Source organism: Ciconia boyciana, chromosome 5 (genome assembly GCF_034638445.1).
Source record: "Ciconia boyciana chromosome 5, ASM3463844v1, whole genome shotgun sequence".
In the NCBI taxonomy this organism is placed as follows: Eukaryota; Metazoa; Chordata; class Aves; order Ciconiiformes; family Ciconiidae; genus Ciconia; species Ciconia boyciana.
The window spans coordinates 27,252,943-27,272,291 of record NC_132938.1 but is presented as its reverse complement, the minus strand read 5'-3'; the positions used below and the strand labels follow the sequence as shown (position 1 = coordinate 27,272,291).

The 19,349-nt window shown below is 45.6% G+C and overlaps 1 protein-coding gene across 3 annotated transcripts in view; it reads right to left on the bottom strand.

Annotated features, from left to right (window-relative positions):
- LIMCH1 (LIM and calponin homology domains 1) overlaps positions 1-9,099 on the bottom strand; it is a 183,276-nt gene extending 174,177 nt beyond the window's left edge. The window contains exon 1 of one of the 3 annotated variants that reach the window (XM_072861281.1): positions 8,772-9,099. In XM_072861281.1, the coding sequence (XP_072717382.1) occupies positions 8,772-8,867 (96 nt within the window). In that variant the 5' untranslated portion in view covers positions 8,868-9,099. The remainder of the gene's footprint in view (positions 1-8,771) is intronic. The other 2 variants (XM_072861279.1, XM_072861280.1) reach the window with 2 other exon arrangements.
- Between the last annotated feature and the right edge of the window lie 10,250 nt (positions 9,100-19,349).

The following is a 19,349-nucleotide window of genomic DNA, read 5'->3' as shown; positions in this document are numbered from 1 at the left end:
CCTTGACCTGCACTTTTGCTGAATGTATCAGATCTAAAGTAAATTTTGGGAACTCTTGTATATTAATCTTTTTACAGATTTCAGCTCCTCACTGTTGGTGAGAAAAATCTGAATCACAGCAATGTATGATCTGAGAAACAGAAGGCAGGTAACCGCCTAATTTATCTTTTAAATGATACTGTAATCCAGCCAGAGACTTGATTGCTCACAATTGCAATTCTGTACCGAGATCTACCAACGCCTACAGGAAAGGAAACAATAGGGAATGTATTTACAGTCTCAGGATGAGGACTCCTGCTTTTTGCACTACATAGAGTACGTGCAGCCACTTTCCCTATAGCTTGTAGATAACAGGAGGGCTAGGATTCTTCTGAAGCCCATGGAAAGGTCAGATGGAGGTAAGGAGATTTTGGAGGTTGGAATAATATAGGGAAAAGACATCACATTGAATTTTTCCCTTCATGGTGTTCCTGAAACTCACTGTGGGATCACATAGTGCAAAAATCCCTGTCTTATTTCCAGCATGAACGAGCATAGTGGAGAAAATTCTGTGAAGGAGAGATTAATGAAGAGCATTTCCCTCTTACCTTACTCATTCAGCCGTACAAAGCAGAATTAAAGAATTGCTTCCCCTGCCTCCACCACACTGCTCCTTAGCCTGCGAAGTGCTCTGTGAATCACTGACGATGATGCCGGAGCCAAGAAGCCACAGCAGTAGTATTTTTCAAAATCTTAGCTTGTCAAAGTTGGTTTCAAAATCAAGCTGTCTTTGATACTAGGCATGAGACCTCAAAACAGCAGAAACCAGCAAAATAGGGTTTCTCTTCAAATGGGCAAATGAAGCAGATTTTCTCCTTTCCTCACCAACCAAGAAGTCACTAGACTATTTTAAGTCAATTTTAACATCAGATGCAAGTTCTATTATTAACTCTGTTGTTAAGCTAGCCATTCTGCTAAGGTAGGGATTACTAGCAGTAATCATTATATATACACACATACAATAAAAAAAACCTAGTTAACAGTAGCAAGTTATACTAGAACTGAGCAGAGTGACTATCAAGGTAGAGGATTCTTGTAACCAACTAATACCACAAACAAAAAACTTCTTAAGGATTTAGCATCTGAATTCTCAAGAATTAAGCTTGCACATCATCTTCTCAAGATCTGAAAAGCAAGGGAAATAATTTTAATTCCTTATTGGTCAATTACAGCAGTGCACAATGAATTAAATAACAAAAAAAAAAAAAGCCACCAAGCACTTGTATTTACAGTTTTCTAAAATGAAACAGGTTTAGCAAAAATAGTTAGATTGGAAGCCAAACACATTTTACACTGCCTTGAGGAGTTTCTACAAAGGAAACTCAGTCGCATACCCTGAAAATACCTGCCATAAGCGATAGGAGTTTTGCTTTTGTATAGAGAAGGATCTTGTTCATGTGAACAGGCTCTTAAGCACTACGATAATATAGGCAACCAATAAAGTAGCATTAAAAATAAAATTAAGTGATGTTCACTCACCCACTATCAAGAAGTCATAGATGCACAGAGTAATTCAGGTTGGTAGGGACCTCGGAGGGCCTCTAGTCCAACCTCCTGCTCCATGCAAGGGCAGGTCTCAGGTCTGACCAGGCTGTTTCCAACTTTGCCCAGTTGGGCATGAAATCTCCAGGGATGGCGATCTCCCAGCCTCTCCGGGCAACCTGCATCAACGCTCAACCGGCCTTGTGGTGAAGAAACTCCTCCTTATGCCAAGTCATAACTGTCCCTATTTTAGTTTATGACCAGTACCTCACCCTCCTGCCACATACCTCTGTGAAGTGCCTGGCTCTGTCTTCTCAAAAACCTGCCCACAGGTGCTGGGAGGCTGCTGCCGTGTCCCCACAAAGCCACCTCTCCCGAAGAGGCCCGGCTCCATCAGCCTGTCTCTCCGGGCAAGCCCTCCAGCCCCAGCCAGCCTGGGGGCTCTCTGCTCAGCTCCCTCCAGCTTACCAACACCCCTCCCGCACTCGGGCCCCAAAACTGGATGCAGTATTCCAGGTGCGGCCCAGCAAGTGCCAAGCAGAAGGGACCAACCATGTCCCTCAATCCACCTGCTCCAGAGTAACCACCCAGGGCTAACCTCTCCTGCTGCCAGGACACGGCAGACTCGTGCCGAGCCCGTCGTCCCGCAGGTCCCCCAGGTCCTTTCCAGCGGAGCTGCTGCCCCAGCAGTCACTCCCCACCCTCTCCCAGGTACAGGGAGTACATTTATTCCGTTTATAAAATAAAAGGCAGCAATAGGCAGGGTTTTTTTCATTTTATGCTGGGGTGTGTTATAGTTCTTCACATTCTTCAAGGCTGTCTCGAGGACACGCACTGCAGCCCTTTCACCTGAGACAGCGATTAACATAGCTGGGAGAAGTCTCAGCTATCAATTTTGATGTTATGTTATTGGTGCCGTAGTAGCCATTGTAGTCATTGTGATCTAAGGGACTGAGCGGGGCAAGGAAAAACAGCACTTTCTTCTTTAAATTATATATTGGAAGGAGACGGAGGGAAAGCTTAGATCTTCAGGGTCTGCATGCCAAAATGTTCATACCTTCCCCCCTATGCAGCTGCCCTTTTAAATGACACTTTCACCCCTATAAATCTTGCTTTTTCTGTAACATTGTTCCAAAACTGTTCTTGTTGGGATGCCTGCAGAGAACCAATACGCAAAAGCGTATGGATGAAAAGCTTCTAGACTGGTCGCGTTTCCAAACAAAAAGTAATACAGTTTTCATAACCTGTTGTAGAACAACACTTCCCAGATCGGCCCACACATTTTAGAAGCTAGAAAACAATTCTGCTGCATCCATCTGCTATTTATCCTCCATACTTGGGAAAAGATTCCACCTTCCTTTCTAGAGGACTACTACTTTCCTTAAAAAAATAATAATTTTTAAAAATGTAGTTAACACTAGCAGAACAAGTGCAATGAGGTTACATAGCTGCGTTAACTGATCTTCACCACCAATTGCGTAATGGCATTCCAGACGCTGGTGGTAAGGGCAGATCTTTTACCTATTTTAAAATTTTAGTACTTAAAGGAGAAATTAATTCAGTTTTAAGACAATTAACAGCTCAGTCCTGCATTTCCTGACATTATCCCTTTATCAATAGTATTGCTGTTCTGCTTATTCTCACCCCCGTGCCAAGCACTACTTGTAACATGGCTTAAACAGATCCCATGACAAGGGAATCGGGTCTACGCGTACAGGACAGGAGGTTGGCTGCCAGGCAACTGGGAGAGGAAAAAATTTCTAGAAGGTGGTAGTCTGACAGGGTCAGAGAGTTTGGGCGGGTTCTTCTACCCTCTTTAAATCAATTTGGTTTCCATTCCACTGAATGACTAACTTAGACAGAATGAAGAGCATCCCATCTGCCCTGTCTGCAGTCCCTAAACACTGCCCAGGAGGAGATGTAGAGATAGCAGTGAAGAATTCACCTCCAAGTCCAGTCACTATAACCACAGTAAAGTTATTCTGCATTCACACCCATCTAGGACCAGAAGCCAGCCACACACCTTTTGACTCTTCATGGTTGCCCTACAGACACTGTGGGAAAGATTCATCTGGCCTAACTTCAGCTGTCCACAAATCAGACAACTTGTGGAAGCCATTCACATAGGTTTCTTCTAGTCTGATAATACACTTGCTCACTTTAATAAATTCATTCCTAATACATTATGTAAAGTATATAGGTAAGACACTCTTCCAGCAGAAAGAAAAAAAAGAAAAAAAGAAAGAAAGGCTAAACACTGAGAAATTTGAACTGTAGGCACTGCTTGTAGGCTAATTCAACAACTTTCCTACAATATTTGATTAATAAAACCATGCAGTCTTAAAGCTTAATGCATCATTCTACACTTAAATGGTTGTATTCAAATACTGTCATAGGCAGCTGGACTGACTTCTCTGGAACTGCTCACTGGAGAAAATGTTGGATTTGATCCATTCCTATCCAAGTAACGGCAAGACTGCAGTGGCACCCGAAGGTCCCAGTCTGGCTAGAGGCACCACCATTCTAGGAACTGTACCAATGTCCAGCGGAACTAGAGTCCCTACTCAAGGATCTTAAAATCAGCTTCAAAGCAAAGGAAAAGTAGATGTCTACACATATTTGGAAATAGAAACATTCCTGTGGGACACAGGTTACTCCTATAATCTGTGAATCAGTTAGCTTAATCAATACTTTTCATCAAAAGAGCTTTATCTCTGGTGTTCCTCCAAGTCAGGGCACTCCACTTAGTGTCATTCTACATTTTGAAGGTCATATAAACAAACTTGTGTGTTCCTCAAGTTCCAGACCCCCACAACAGATTTTTCCAATCAAGTCCCTTCACAAAGTACACAAGATTTTGTCAATTAACTACCTTCACCTCCTTTGAAGTTATATTTTTGCAATGGGAGCCATAAGCCTCAGCTTTCTCGCACTTCATCCGCAGGAAGGATAGATACCCTAAAGAAACCTTGTGTCCAGACTCCTGGCACAAGACAGTCACATGAAGTTTATTTGCCTGAGTCACTTTCCTGGTTTTATACCCCTCATACTCTTTCACAGAGACGGTGGTGCAGAAGTGGCGTGCCCATTCTGCTGTATGATGTGACATACCCAGAATTACTTAGAAATAGACCTGGCCCCACCACTTCTCCAAGAAACAATCCCATTGCTACCAACCCAAAACTGCCACCTTCAATACGGAAATCTAACGGAGGTAAGTGTTCTGCTAGAAGGAGAAAAGAAAATAACCCCCACACCCAACAAACAGCTCTGGCTGACAAATTTCTCCTTAACAAGAGAATTCTCAAAGGGAATATGTATACAGGAGAAAAGTAGCAGACTGATGAGAAGTTCATGGGTTTTAGCCTATACACATCTAGAGGGAACAGCAAAGTCAAGCGCTGACCATAGGGGACAGAAAAACACGACTTATTATTACCATACAACCATAAAGGAAGCATTCTTATCAGCTGGCAAAGTTTCTAAGGAATATACGTCTTTGGAAAAGCCATCCCTAATTGAACCAAGTCTCAACAATGAAGAGAGAGCATATTAATGAGGCAAGGCTAGGAGGTGCAATGAGGAGATAACAATACCCTTAGGACTCACACCGGTATTAAATGCAACCTTATTACTGTATTACTCTCTTACGAATCTTTGCAGCAACAATAACTCTGTTTATACAGATGTTCTTTCAACCATCAGTTATTCTAGTTTAAACACACATGTAGGGAGCCTTGACATTTTAAAATTACAGGCCATTAGATTAAATTAGATTTGTTATTTTGCTATAGTAACCTACTAGGCTTTACAAGGCTGATATATTCTTTCAGTGAAACTGAGATGCACTAATTGAAATGAGATACCGCACCTTTAATAATGCAGATTGATGTAGCTCTCTCAGATGGTTTTTCACTCCATGCCTTTATTTTAATTCCTCGTAGTGCTACTAATATGGTTCATTTTATCAATAAGAGGGCATTCTTCACTTAAGTAGCACATGCCAAGCTAAACTAAAACAATAGGACTGGTTTACTGTTACACAGAGGGAAGTACGGTTGATATTTATGCAAAATTATATACGTGTGCAAGGCTGAACTCCGGTTTCCTACCCAAAGTGCCTTGTGATCAAAGCAGGAAGTCCGCAGAATTGCAAAATTCCCGCCTTCTGCAACATACAGATGACACCAAATCTATCACCACTCAAAATACTCTCTTACAACACATAAACTATTAAATATATAAGCAGCCTTTGCAGTAAGAGTCGGAGCTCTGGCCCTTTTCCCTGCTCGGGGGAACACCTTAGTGCTAGTGGTTCAGAGCCCCAGGGAGAGACAAGAGGATTATTACGAGGATCCACCCAAACTTCAGTGCAACTTAGACTCCCCTATCCTGCAGTGTCCAGATTAAAGTAACGCTGGCAGAGGAAAAAGAAGACTTCCGGCACCCAGAAGACCTGCTCTGGTGAAAGGGCACAGACCCAACGAGTAAAGACAAGACCTCTAAGACCCTTGGACCAGAGGAAGGGAAGTACCTCGATCCTTGCAGATACCTCGATCCTTGCAGATGTAGACATTCATCACTCCGTGCCTTGGCTCCCCATCTGTAATAAGAGGACAGCCTCCCTTTCCAGCCCCACCAGAGGAGAAATGCACTGCAGACCACAGGGTGGATTCCTGTCAGCGCTGCACAATGGCGACAGCACTCACACGAGGATTTAAACCAGATGAGAATCCAACTAGCAAGTCACACAATTTAATCGTTATAAATAAAAATGCACAGCAAGCTCAGAGTTTTCAATCTGTCCATTTCTGCTTTAATTTCCTTGTGTGGCACTATTTTACAGCCTAAGACAGGTTTTAAGCTGTCTCACATCACTAACATCCTCACTAGCCTGTCTTCTCCATACTAGGGAGGCCCTCCAGCCCTGCTTGCAACCATAATGGTTTCTTTTATTTTCGTTTGAGAGAGATGTCATTTTAAATGGTCAGAAGCGATCTGGAAGACACAACACACTGGACATTTGCTAAAGTCTCTAGGCCGAAGAATAAATTGGTGGGAGACAATTACAAAGCCAGCTGAAGCAGATGGGTCTAGTAGCCAGACACAGCATGACCCCTATTTCTGGTTTTCACCCAAATCAATAGGGCTTGGCACACTGAATGTTGATACCCATAACATTCCTCGATTTTTTTATTTTATTTCTTTTTAAGATTGACATTGCTTTTCAATAACTTTGGACTAACACGTCGAGTTCTGCATAATTCACCCAGCCCAAATCATCCAGATTTAGAACAGTGAATGCTGACCAGATTTTTGGAAGAGATAACAACTCTAATGCTCCAGAGCTTAAGCCAAACTGGGATTGAAAGGAAATATAATGCGTTAGACAAATTAAACCACATTTGCTTCATTGGCAGCTTTTTCCTCCTTTCTCTTAGTAGGAGCATCCACTCTGGGCATTGCTGGAAAGGCAGATGCTTCCCTCTCGCACCACAGCCATGGCGAAGCTCCAGGCTCCCGACACACTCCTGCGGGCAAGAGGACGGTGGCAGTAGTAACAGCACATTAGAGCTTTGTCATTCATGCATCCAGCAGATTAAAAAACTGAAGGAGGAAGCACAAGAAGCTAAAGACAGCTTCCTTCATACACATGGACCTCTCGGGCCTGCATGGAAGGCACAAGGAGTTAAGAGCCCTTCTGCTCTGCTCACCAGGCCCTGGGTCGCACAAGAACAGGCGCAAGACCTCTCGTCATGGTGAACTGCGGAATAAACTGCCCAAGAGGGAAGTTTCCACCTGACCCACAAGTTTCTGCTCTTATACAGAAGACTTACAGTCCCTTAATTATTATCATGCCTGGAGAGACTGCTGGCAGCTTCATTACCTACAGAGAATTGCTTCGCCATTGAGTTCTTGGCTTCATTAGCGGTCAGCAGAACTCACGGTCACAAGGTATTTTATGTACCATACGTATGACAGAGTCATGTGCCTCTCTCTTGGTCCTGTACTATAAAGAAGGCTCTATAGAAGCCACCGTATTCATCTTCCCAAGAAAATCAGTATTTGTATACACTTCACTTTTCCAGGCTGCATACCCACCTTTCCTTGGCACAGAAGCCCTTCTTTTCACATTCCTCATTGTTCTTCTGCCTCTGGTCCTACACCAGCCGGCTTACTGTGCCACTGCCAATTCCCTGAAGTCTGACACAGCATTACCTTTCCGGCTGATATTGGAGTGAACCATTAGTCTGAAATTCCCAGGGCTTCAGGGAATCTTAAAGTCACAACAATTTTAACAGGAGTTTGCCTAACCACTGTCGGAAAACAGAATCCACCGAGGCTTACTAAAAGCTGCAAATTAAATTCAAAGCCTGCAGCTGAAGGGAGCTGTTACCCTAGTATCTGGGTTTATACCACCTTCACACGTGTTCTATACCGGCAATCAGACGAGGAGCTATTTAAAGTGTCTCTATTGTTACATGCCAAAATATTTAACTATTAAATTTCACCCGCCACCTGCCTGTCTTTGCATTTTATGGCATGAGCAAACAGCAGGCAGATCTATTTTTCTGCCCTGCCTGAAGAGCCAGACTGAACGTCTCTCCTTGGCTCTGCTGAGCGACGGCAAGAGGGGCTGCAGGACTGCCGGGGGCTCCCCCGCGGGACGAGCTGCCCCAGGCCCCCCGGGCGCTGCCCCCCCCGCAGCGGACCCGACCCGACCCGGCCCGGCCCGGCCCTCCGCGCACTGCGGCGCGTTACCTGCGCGGCCGCGGCCACCACCCGCGGGCGAGGGGAGCTGGAAGGGCGCAGGGCCGGAGGCTTCCCCAGCAGGGTGGGGGGCACTCGCCACCCCCGGGACGCCGCGGCGGGGAGCCCCGCTGGGGGACGCGCCCGCGCCCGCTCCGCGCCTCCGCGCACCTGCGCGGCTCCTGTTTACAGCCGCCCCGTTCATCCCAGCCCCGGGGGCGGGGAGGGGAAATGCGATTAAGAGATTAAGTTTGGAAGAGATGCGCGCGGGGGAGGGGTCCGTCCGAAGGCGCGCACGCTGCGCGGGGGCTGAGCAGCGGCTCGGCGGGCCCCGGCCGCTTTCCCCGCAGCGAGCAGAAGCGCGGGAGGGCGGCGGGGGGGCCGGAACGGCGCTCGGCCTGGAATAAAACGCCTGCGGACCCCGCGACGAGGCGGGGAAGGACGCCGGGTCGCCCCGGTGGGGGTCAGGCGCCCGCACCCCTGCCACGCCGCGGTCTTACCTCGATCCACTTCTGAGCCTCGGTGAAAGCCAGCTCAGGCTGGGGGGGCTCGGGGGGAGGCTGAACCTCTCCCAGCTCCAGCCCGGGACTGGCCATCTGCAGGGCCCCGGCGCGCTGCGGCGGGGGAGCAGCCAGGCACCGCGCCGCCAGCCCGAGGTGAGCCGCGGCCGCAGCGGGCGGACGCCGGAGGCCGCTGCCTGCCTCGCAGCCGCCGGGGCGGGGGCCGGGGGCGGCGGCGCTCTGCAGCCCGGCTGGCTGCAGCTCGCCTGCGGTAACCTCTCCGCCGGTGCCCCGTCCGTCCGCCCGCCCGCCCTGCCGGCTCGGTCCTCCCTCGCCTGCCGCCCCGCCCGCCCCGCCGGCGGAGCTGCGCTGCGCTGAGCTGAGCTGCCAGCTAAAAATAAAACAGACGGGCGAAGCCGCTTTGCCTTCAGCCCATGCAATGCCCGCGCCGCCGCCTCCCCGCCGCGAGCACCGCATCGCATCGCAGGCGGCGCTGCCACGGGGAGGGGGCGGCGGGACGGTGGCGAGGCCCCCCCGGCTTTGGGGGAGCAGCCGATCCCCCCACCCCGCGTGCGGCTCCTGGAGGGCACGGAGTTGCCCCTGCACCCGGCGAGCTGCTGGTTGCGGCTGTTGCATTAAGCACCTTAACGTTAATTAACGTTCTTGTACGAAGCACCTGAGAGCCTCCAGGCCCCCGCGGCGGGAAAAGGCTTTGCTCCCCCGCCCAGACCCTCGCCCGCCTGCCCCGGGGCGCGGGGCTGCTCCCGGGGCGCGGGGCTGCTCCCCAGGAGCGGGGCAGCCCCCGACGCCCCTCGGGCATCTCCTCCCGCTGCTGGGGGTGAGCGGGGCCTCGCAAAAACGCGCGGGGGTCAGCACGGTACCTGGCAGCGGTCCGCTCCTTTCGAAAGCGAAGCAGGCATCAAGGTATGCTTAAACAACACCACCCGGGAACACTCTTTTCTCCTCTTTACGCAAGGGAAGAAACCCCTGTCGTGCAGAGACAAGCGAACTTGGGTCGTGTGAGTAGCCCTAGCTCAAACGGATGCTCTTGAGCCTAAGGGTAAGCATAGAAGTTTCTAGAAACAGGGAAGAAAAATTTTTCACAAGGCCTTTTTAAAGCCAAATCCTAAAAATCTCCACTCATAAGTGTTTGAAAGATGAGCGAAAGGTACTTGTTTATATTTATGCAAGCATAGAAAGATATCTGCATGCTGGAAACACAGGTATGCGAACATTAACCCCTGCTACTAAGGGGTTGTTCTGAGAGGGGTCATAACTGGTCACATTTTCAGCTTGTGACAGTTGTCAACAAATTTTGATGAGAAGCAAACTGTAGGATCTCCTTTTCAACATTCCCTTATTTTAGGCATGAATTTGGCTCCTTTCAAAACTTGGGATTTTGAATCTTGTTTATTGTTATAAATTAGTCAAAAATCCCCACACTAACTCTTCAAATATAAATATATCACGTAAATGCGTATATTTAACTCGATTTCCATTCTGGGATTTTGTCTTTATTGTTCTTTGCCTTTTGTTTTGGTCTTTGTTTATTGTTTGAAATTTGCTGGAATAATGAAGGGCCTAAAAACAGGAGATGAGTTTATAGGGATTTTTCTGAGAACCGCAACTAGATGAAAACTAGGTGAATGGTAATCTAATCTCAAACATTTAAAGAGACATAAGAGGTGTATTTTGAAATACTTGTGCTAACACAAACTATTTTCTGATTCTTGTAATATTTAAATAACACCGATGTATATCAGACCAATGAGATTTATTCTCCTGGGGCAGTGGAAGACTAACAATTTAAAATAATTATCCTACCTCTTTTTTTTAATTACCGTGTGATATCAGATGTATGATTTTGCTGTCTGGTGATCTCAACATCACCTCTTGGAGAACTAGAAGAGCTGGAATGGGCTGGGGTAACCATCGTACCACACAGAGCATCCGCTTGATACAGAGACCACCACCACACACCTTGTCTTAAACTGAGAGGTGGACATTCATTTCTCATTTACACACTTGGTTTTCATGGATCACTAAAGATGATGTGCTCTTATACACACTCTTATATACACTTTTACATTTAAGCATATACATCTTTTAAAATTGATTAAATCCACACAAAGACATGTGGATAGAGAGTTCGTGCAGTCCTTTACAGAGCCCTGTCTTGTATTTAGGAGTGTAAAAGACACCCTGAATGGCAGCAGGAATCTGGCCACTTCTCTCCTAATCCTAATCCTGAACCTGCTTCACATTCGGTCAAGTACAAGGCAGCATCCCTACCTCCCTGTTCCCATGGAAACACAATTCTAGCATCAGCCCAGCTTGGTGGTTGTTTTTTTTCTAAACGGCCATCTGCCTGGAGAGTTGCAGGGCTTGCTCTAAGCCCCTTGAATACCGGTCATAGGTTTTTCAGCAGTTTTCCTCTCCCTATTACAGCCACCCTGGCAACTGGTTCAGGAGACAATATATGAAAATGAGGACCTTAGAAACTCCAGCAAGGTTTTCCTGAGGTCACTCTGCTGCTCCTCACCAGAAACATTACCAGAAACATAGCGATGGAATTTGTAACAACAACAAAATAGGAGAATTTTTCTTGTAGCTGCTTTCAAAACTCTCTTCTTTTAAAGCAAATACTTTGGTTTAGCTTCTCTGTTTTTCTCTCCAGTAAAACTCAAGCTAGCATCTCAGTAATCCTGATTGCCTGCAACAAACTTGCATCTGTACTTATTAGACAGGGGAAAACCTATGGAGGAGCAGGTATCAGCGTCAAGCTGCGTATCTTTGTCCAGGTGCAGTCACCCTTCCCGAAAGCAGACTGTGCCTATGCGCAAGTAAAGTACTTGTGGAAAAATGTGTAACGTGGTGGTTATAGGAGAAGGTGGAAGCAGAGGAAGAGGGTCTTCTCTGATTACCAGGAATCTCTCTGCTGCTGTGCATAGAAAGAAAAATAGGGGCTTTTACGGGGATATAATTTCAGGTAGAGTGAGGGTTCAACTTGTATTGTACTAACTGGTTTGGTCTTCTACCCAATTTAGTTTTCTCCACTGGGAAGATGAAGTCTCGTATGCCTTTTTGTCTTCAGCATAACACCTGAAATCTTTAACCCTCTTGAACAGCAGGAGCAGAGGGTTAGTAAGGCCTGACTGGTGTCGTGGGAGGCCTGATCTTATCCCACGGCAGCAATGAACAGCTTGCGTCGAGGAAGCTGTGTCCTGGGCAGCTTCTGCTGCTATAATCTGTCTCCCTGAAGGAGCGGGTCTGGTATTCCAGACCAAGCTCTGTGCAAAACTACTCCTAGATGGCATCTTTGTGCTCTCACTCCTTCTTCTGGTTGTATTAACCTGACAATAAACCTTGTTCTCCAAAGCAGGTCTGATACAACATGCTTCCAGTAACACAGGCACCCTCCATTTGGAAAAAATTACTTTTACCAAAAAAACATTGCACAAAGAGCAAACGGGTGAAACACCCAAGGATCCTCTATTTGTATTCTATTTTACCTGGTTTATTAATCTTTTCTTTGTGAGCTTTGATAAATGCGCCTTAAACCAGCAAGGCCCCTGGGCTGGTTAAGAAGGGAAGTTATCCTGCTAGCACCAGACTTTTCTGCCCCCTTATCTCCTCCGCAATCTGTCAGTCCTGGCTGATGTTCTCTGAGCAGATCATTTTCCCCCAGACCATAATGGTCATAGCTGGGGACATTGCACAATCCTGGGCCAGATTTTGGAGAAATCTGAGCTGAGCCCTAAGCAGACTGCTCTGGCTAAATATCTTCTCAGTTGTTTGCTCAAGGACTTGTATATACATTTCATTGGTTTGCTTGTCCTTTTTGTCCCTTTACCAAACCACTGAATATCACACAGAGAACTTGATGCCCTATGGTATTTATTTTTAAATTTCTGCTTGGAATTCCTTCGTTCTCTAGAGTATAAAACAGGGGTAGGCACATCCAGCACAGCTCTGTATAATCTCCAGATTATTTCAGAGCTGCTCAGAGATGCAGCCTCTCAGCCGTCACGGGACTCACACCGTTGCAGAGAGCAGCGTGGCTGCCTGGTGATGGTGCGGGAGTTGGACAGCCCTGGCATAAAGCATCCTTGGTATTAATACCTCTCAACAGGTATTAATCCTGCTGGAGAGTATTTGGAGATCTTTTACTGAGGACAGGTTGTGCGCTTTCACGGCTTGTCATGTATGAAGGGGTGAATTGAGAGGTGGGCTGGGTGAGTGGACGAGAGGAACCCTCGCAGCAGCATCTATCAAGGCAGGGGAGGGTGGTGGAAGAGATCTTTACCAGAAATTTAGCATTTTCTTCATTGATAAAGCTAGACTCAAAGACAGTTCAACTCTCCATGACATGCACCCTGTCTTTGACAGAAGGTTGGTAAAGATATCCACTCAGAAGCAAGAGATAGAAAAACCCTAATTTTGAAAAATGGCTCGAAGGAAGACTGTTTCCATTCAAGCGGTTTTTTAATGTATTTTTTAAAAACTTACAGGCTAAAAGAAAAGTAACACCAGAGCTTTTGTTATTTTTAATTCTCATGAAAAATCAATGAATCTGAGGTTGTGAGAGCATGTTGATTTTTTTCAATCACTCAAACAAATGTTGTGACTTCACATTTTATTTAATCAGGGCATCTGCTGTGGTGCATTTGCAGTGTTCAGCATTTGGCTGACAGCACCTGTTTGTTTATCCCGGCCATGCTCTCTTCTATCACAGTCACTTTCTCTCTGCTACCACTCACTCAGCAACATATTGTCAGGCTTGGCATCGATGTTCTGTGTCGGTCTGGGAATTACAGGAGTGGATGGATCATCCGAGTTTGCTCTTTCCTTGGAGAAAAGCAGTATTATCTCTTCTCACCCTGTCCTGGGAGAGTGTGAAGCCCTTTTGTGAAGCAGTTTTCCTCTATTTTGGAATTTTATATTGATTTTTGAAAGCTAATACATCCAATTGTCTCCTGGTAGCTGAGCACCATTTGATGTTTTCGTATTTGCCTGTCTTTGCATTTAATTAAATTTTTAGATTTTAAAAGCTGTTGACCGTCCAGGATCTGATATACTACTACACATGTTGCTATTTAGCCAGCTATCAGCCTAATGAATTAGAGTGCAGGCAATTCAAAATGAGAGATCCCATGCATAAATTCCTGTAAATATTCAACGTCATTTACAAAGCATAATTTTTGGGGTCTTCACCATCCTCTCTGTTCTCAGTGTAACAAATCCCTGATCAGTATCTCTGTGTTTTGAACGCTGCTATGCTTTTAGGCGTGGATTTTTCCCTGCCCAGCCCTCCTTTCTGGACACTTTGACACTTGGTTCTGCCTCTCCTGGAGGCCTCCAGATCCCAGGCTGATAGCTCTGCTGATTGCAGAGCCTGGCTCAGCTTCTCCTTTCATCCGCAGCCACGGTCAATTCTCCCACTCACCCAAACAACCACTTCCTTCCTTCTTTATATTGTTCTCATCAAGATCTGCCTTTCCTCTGGTATAGGAAATTCCTATATCCAGCCTCCTCTTTAACGAGCATCATTTTTTTCTCCACCAGCCTGCTTTTCTTTGTCCCACCCTGCCATAGTCTCCTGTCTCTTAGTTCTGTAACTGTATTCAACCCTATTCTCTGTCCCTCCAGTTCCAGGTACTTCTCCCTTCCTCTTGTTCGCACACAGTAGGTGGAGGGACAACACAACAAATATAAACCATGAAAACCACTGGGAAGGAAGAGCAGAAAGAAGGCTAGGGAAATGAGAAATATCACAAGTAAGTGATACCAAGTTACACGAGGCTAAAAAGGCATAAATTGGGTTGACTGAAGAGCAATTACATAAAAAAGAAGTGGAGGAGTGGTGAAAGGGAAGTGAAGCAACCCAAAACAAAGAGGTACCAAGGTGAAGGAAAGAATAAACCTGAGCACAAAACCAGTGAACTCGTCAAGCCAGGGAGCATCCTTTCATTCTGTGTTTGTAGCTACCAAGCGCAGCAAGGTCCAGGTCCGTACACGTTCTTTCTAGGGCCTCCGGTAAAATATATACCATATTACGAAAGGAAAATGACCACACACACAAACCAGCAACTGACAGAGGACTCTGAAGGAAAGCATGGCTCTCCCACCCCGCTCTGTACGCCCAGAGCTGCAGAGTTCTGCTCTCTTGACAGGTCAAGTCGGGAAAAGGATGTGGCAGGACAATGGGCCTTTCACCAGCTGTTATCAAGGATCTTTTTAGCCCTTTAAAACAAAAGCGCATTGGTGGGGAGCCGATGCTCGTATGTTTGCGTACCTGCCAATGTGACACCCGGTTTCTTTAATGCAAAAACAACAAACAGCCTTTGCTTCTACGCTGAGCTGGGAGTGATACAGAAGGGCAAAACAGTATTTCCCTTCCTGTTTTTTTCTGAGTTTGACTGCTTTTCAGCTACTTTCTTACAACCTCCTTCATTAAAGACTGGAAGTGGAAGCGGGATGTTCTTCCAAACACAGGATCCGGAGCAGGAATCTCCACTTCCAGTATGTGTCTGCAATAATCTTCCAGCTGATTTTGCACTCTGTTTATTTAAATGCAGCATCTTTCCCTGCTGCCACCCACCCAGTATGCATCTTACCCCATTTCACTATCCTGGGTAAATTTTTGAACACATGGAGTTACTCAAATCTTTCTCGGTGTGGAGCGACCTTACATGGTAGAGGGGTTTTAGTACCCTCAGGGAGATGTTCCTAAACACCTCTTTCATAGTGCCGTCACCTAGGAAGAGGCTCTTTCAAGTCAGCTAACATGCTCAGAGAACCCATGCCAGCTGCAAGTTCCCTAAGTGCAGCTGAGTCTGTCTAGGCTCAGTACATGAAATGATTAGTTGCCAGAGCAGGTTGTTCAGCGGTCTGCAAACCTCTGCAGCAGCCGTAGCTTCAAAGAAATGCTGTGGAGTTGTGTTATGTGGGGGAAGGCAGGGACTGTCATGTATGAGGCAGTATGCAATGAATGCAGTTAGAAACTTTTGCCAAACTGGTGTCAAATGGGATGAAAAGCAAACTTCTACAATAGAACTATATGGGGAAGAAGGTGCTTTGGAAACCTAGCTTCCAAAGTAAATTCCTGGGTTCTGATATTCCTTTTCTCAGTTTATAACAATTTTTGTGTAATGGTGGCATAACCATGTAGGTCACCAATCTACCTTGTTTTTATCAAATGTGCAAAAGGAATGTCAAAAAACCCTCTCACTGATGTTAGAACAGCTGTTTGCTGGGTAGCCACTTGTGAAAGTTTGAGAAACATGGGAAAAAGTACATCACATTCAGCCTTTAATTTAGCAGTCACTTGTATCATCCAGAAGGAACTGGTGAACGTTGCCTTCCCTTTTCTTTCCTTAGTGACTTTCCCCTTGGAGCAGATCAAAAGGGAAAACCTGTATCTGGAATCAACACTGGGCTTTATCCAAACTTGTTTGGGGTATTAGCTGGTTCACGGTGAGTTGGAATATTCATTTACTCAAGGAAATAGGCAGCTAAAAGTGGAAAATGGAGAGGAAAAAGAGAAGCAGGGGCAGAAAACAAGAAAAAAAGAAAAAAGTGAGAAAGAAAAACAATGACTTCATGCAGCAGGCCAGCAATATATCTTATTTAGCAACATTACAATTTAGTTCCATGACACAGGAATATTAGGGGTTTTTTTCCTCCTATGTATTGAATTTCTAAAGGACAATATTTAGCAGAGGATTGTGTTCAACTGGAAGCAAGAGAAAGCAGTGAGGTACAGATACAGGTGAGTTTATTCCCAGAAGGCAGGTTTTGTTGCTCAGTGATCTCCTGCAGCCTGACAATCCTTGCAGAACCAGACTCTCATCAAAGCTTGTGGAGGTGCTTTGGTGCAACAGGTACCGTTTCTGGGACAGACGGCATCCGTCGTGCCATCACAGACATGATGGTCACATATTCATAAGAGTCAGGGTGTCAAAATCAGCCATCAGCCCAAACTCAAAATGAAGACTATTAATAGTTGTTTTTTTTATTTTGCTCCACCCATCATTTCAAAGGATGGAGTATTATTTGCAACCCTGCCTAAATTACTACTGTGAGTTAGGAGGAGCTGTGGATGTCTCCCCAGATAGCAACCTTTCTTATACTTCCCTAAACTGCAAGTACCAACAGGTTGATATGCCTTAGTAACATTATTTCACTACTTACATACACACACACCCCCCCAGCTGAAAACTCATTCACTGGAGCTACTGATGGCAGAAAATGTAAATCTAAGTGTGACCACAGAAACGGAATACTTCTCAATATATGTGAGACATTTAGGTATTAAAGAAACAAGCAGTACTATGACTATTTGTTGGGCCTTCCTATAACCTTTCAGCGCTCCTAGAGAATTACTTCTTCTGCTGTTTTCTGGACCTCTTGGAGATGAAACCTGACTTCACTGAAATCCCTGGGAACTTTTCTGAAGGTAGAAGGCCCTATCCTGCAAGAGTGTGGGTCCAGCAGGGCCTTCCACACTTCTCAGGGTTGGAAGGGTTCACATAAGCTTTTCACTCTGCTCATTCGAACCCAGATATAAGTTCATTCTGCTCCCAGGTGGTCAGACGTGAGCCAACTCCAAACCAGTACCACCATTACCGTACCATTGACCCCGGCTTAAGAAGCTGTGCTTATTTGCTCAAGCCCAAGTACCATGGATCACATTTTGGAGCAGAGTTGGCTCTCTTCCAGCCTGCTTTAGGAATGGATGTGGTGACGTAGGTCTGTCTGTTGGACTGTGTAGACATATCTCCTATTTTAGTCCATGTTGACAAACTGTCAGGGAAGAGAAGGATATTACACTTTGTTGAATCACTGTCTGAACTGCTAAATGATTTATTATATGAGAGCTACCCACCCATACAAAAGTGGAGCTAATGAGATTGCCAAGAAATCACTGCTATTGAGTGTACAGCCAAAAAAGTTCTTGAGGGCTGCCCTTAAAACAGCAAAAGTGGGGAAAAAATCCCTTTAAAGTTATTTTCCTAACTTTATTTTATTATTACTTTTTTAATTATGTCTTTCTGTCTGGCCAGCAAAAGTGTCTGGAGTTTTTCCCAGTTTAGAGGCCCCAGTGCTCCTCTGTGGGCGTCCAAACGAAGCCCAAAGGTCAAGAAAACGTCAGCTGATCATTCAAGAGAATGGAAAATACTTTCTGTGAGTTGATAATCCATGTTACTGAAATGATTGCCAATACCTGTCTTATTCTCGGGAACTTTTTGGCCGCTGATAGGACTGCCTATCACAAGAGCTCCTGATCTAGCTGGAGGCAAGGACAGGTAATCCATAGGTTGCAGAACTGTCATACCTGTAGCTAATCCAAGCCAGCACATTGGACTATATCTACATTTTTTTCATTAATAATTGTTTTTCAAAAGGACCGTATTTACTGAGTGTTTTTTCTTCTTGCAATATAGTATTCATTGACTGCATCATCACTCTATTGATGACCCATGGCCAGCAAACTGGATAGAGATTTTCATAAGACTTTAAAGGAGTTAGATGCTCAAATCTCATAAAAATTAATGGGATTAAGCACCTAAGTCCCATCCATGCCTTAAAAAATTCCAATCCTAAGACACTAGTGACACCATGTTTGCTTAGCATGCTAGTAGGTCAGCAAAAGATCAAAATGATGGTGTGTCTCTAAGAGACTGGAGTGCTAGCATTAAGAAAACCTTGTAGAAGTCATAGCTCTAAGTTCAGGTCCGACAGCACAGGGAACACTGGAGTGATTCATCATATGGCAAACTTCAGTTGAGCGTCAACCTTTTCTAAGGGACAAGGGGCCTCCAGTTAACTTTAGACACTTTGCGGAATGATGTTTCTCTGAAAATGAGTATTTTAATCAGTTTTCAGTGCTGAATTAGACCAGTCTATATGCCAAATTTGTGTCTGTGCACTACTTCCAGACTTTTCAATTAAGCTTTATTGCAAATCTTTCTCTTTATAGACCACTTTGCAACCAGAATGTAGCAAAGACTGTTGTGCAGGAAGGGATGATCAACCTCTGGAGCACCTTGTGAGACTGGTCAGCATCTTACATACCTCAGTGAAACTGGGAAATCATGAGCCTGCCAGGAATAAAGACTCTCAAACCTTGTTGGCAATCAAGACCTGTGGAATCTTCATCCCAGTGAGTAAGGAAAGTCATGCAAGTGGTTCTACAGGGTGGAAGATTTTCCAGCAGTGCAGGGTGACTGGGCTATCAGCTGTGGGAGCTCTTGCAACATGAAACTCTCTCCTTTGTACTTTGAGGTAGTGGATGTCAATACAGCACTGAAGTGTTCGTGATCTAAACCCGGGGGGGGGACACATGACACTTCAGCAAGGAAAATGGAGGCTCATGTGTGGAGAGCATGACATCTAGAGAAACAATGGTTCCTCAAGGCACATGCTATGGCAATGTGTGGGCGTGTCCCAGCATCACCAGGTTGCTACCGTCTTCCCTTTCACTTTCTACACCAGTTAATTTCTTGAGCTATTGAAACACTGCGGAAGAGTTGAGTACAGAGCGCTGAAAGCAGCAGAAGGCACTCACAGCATAGG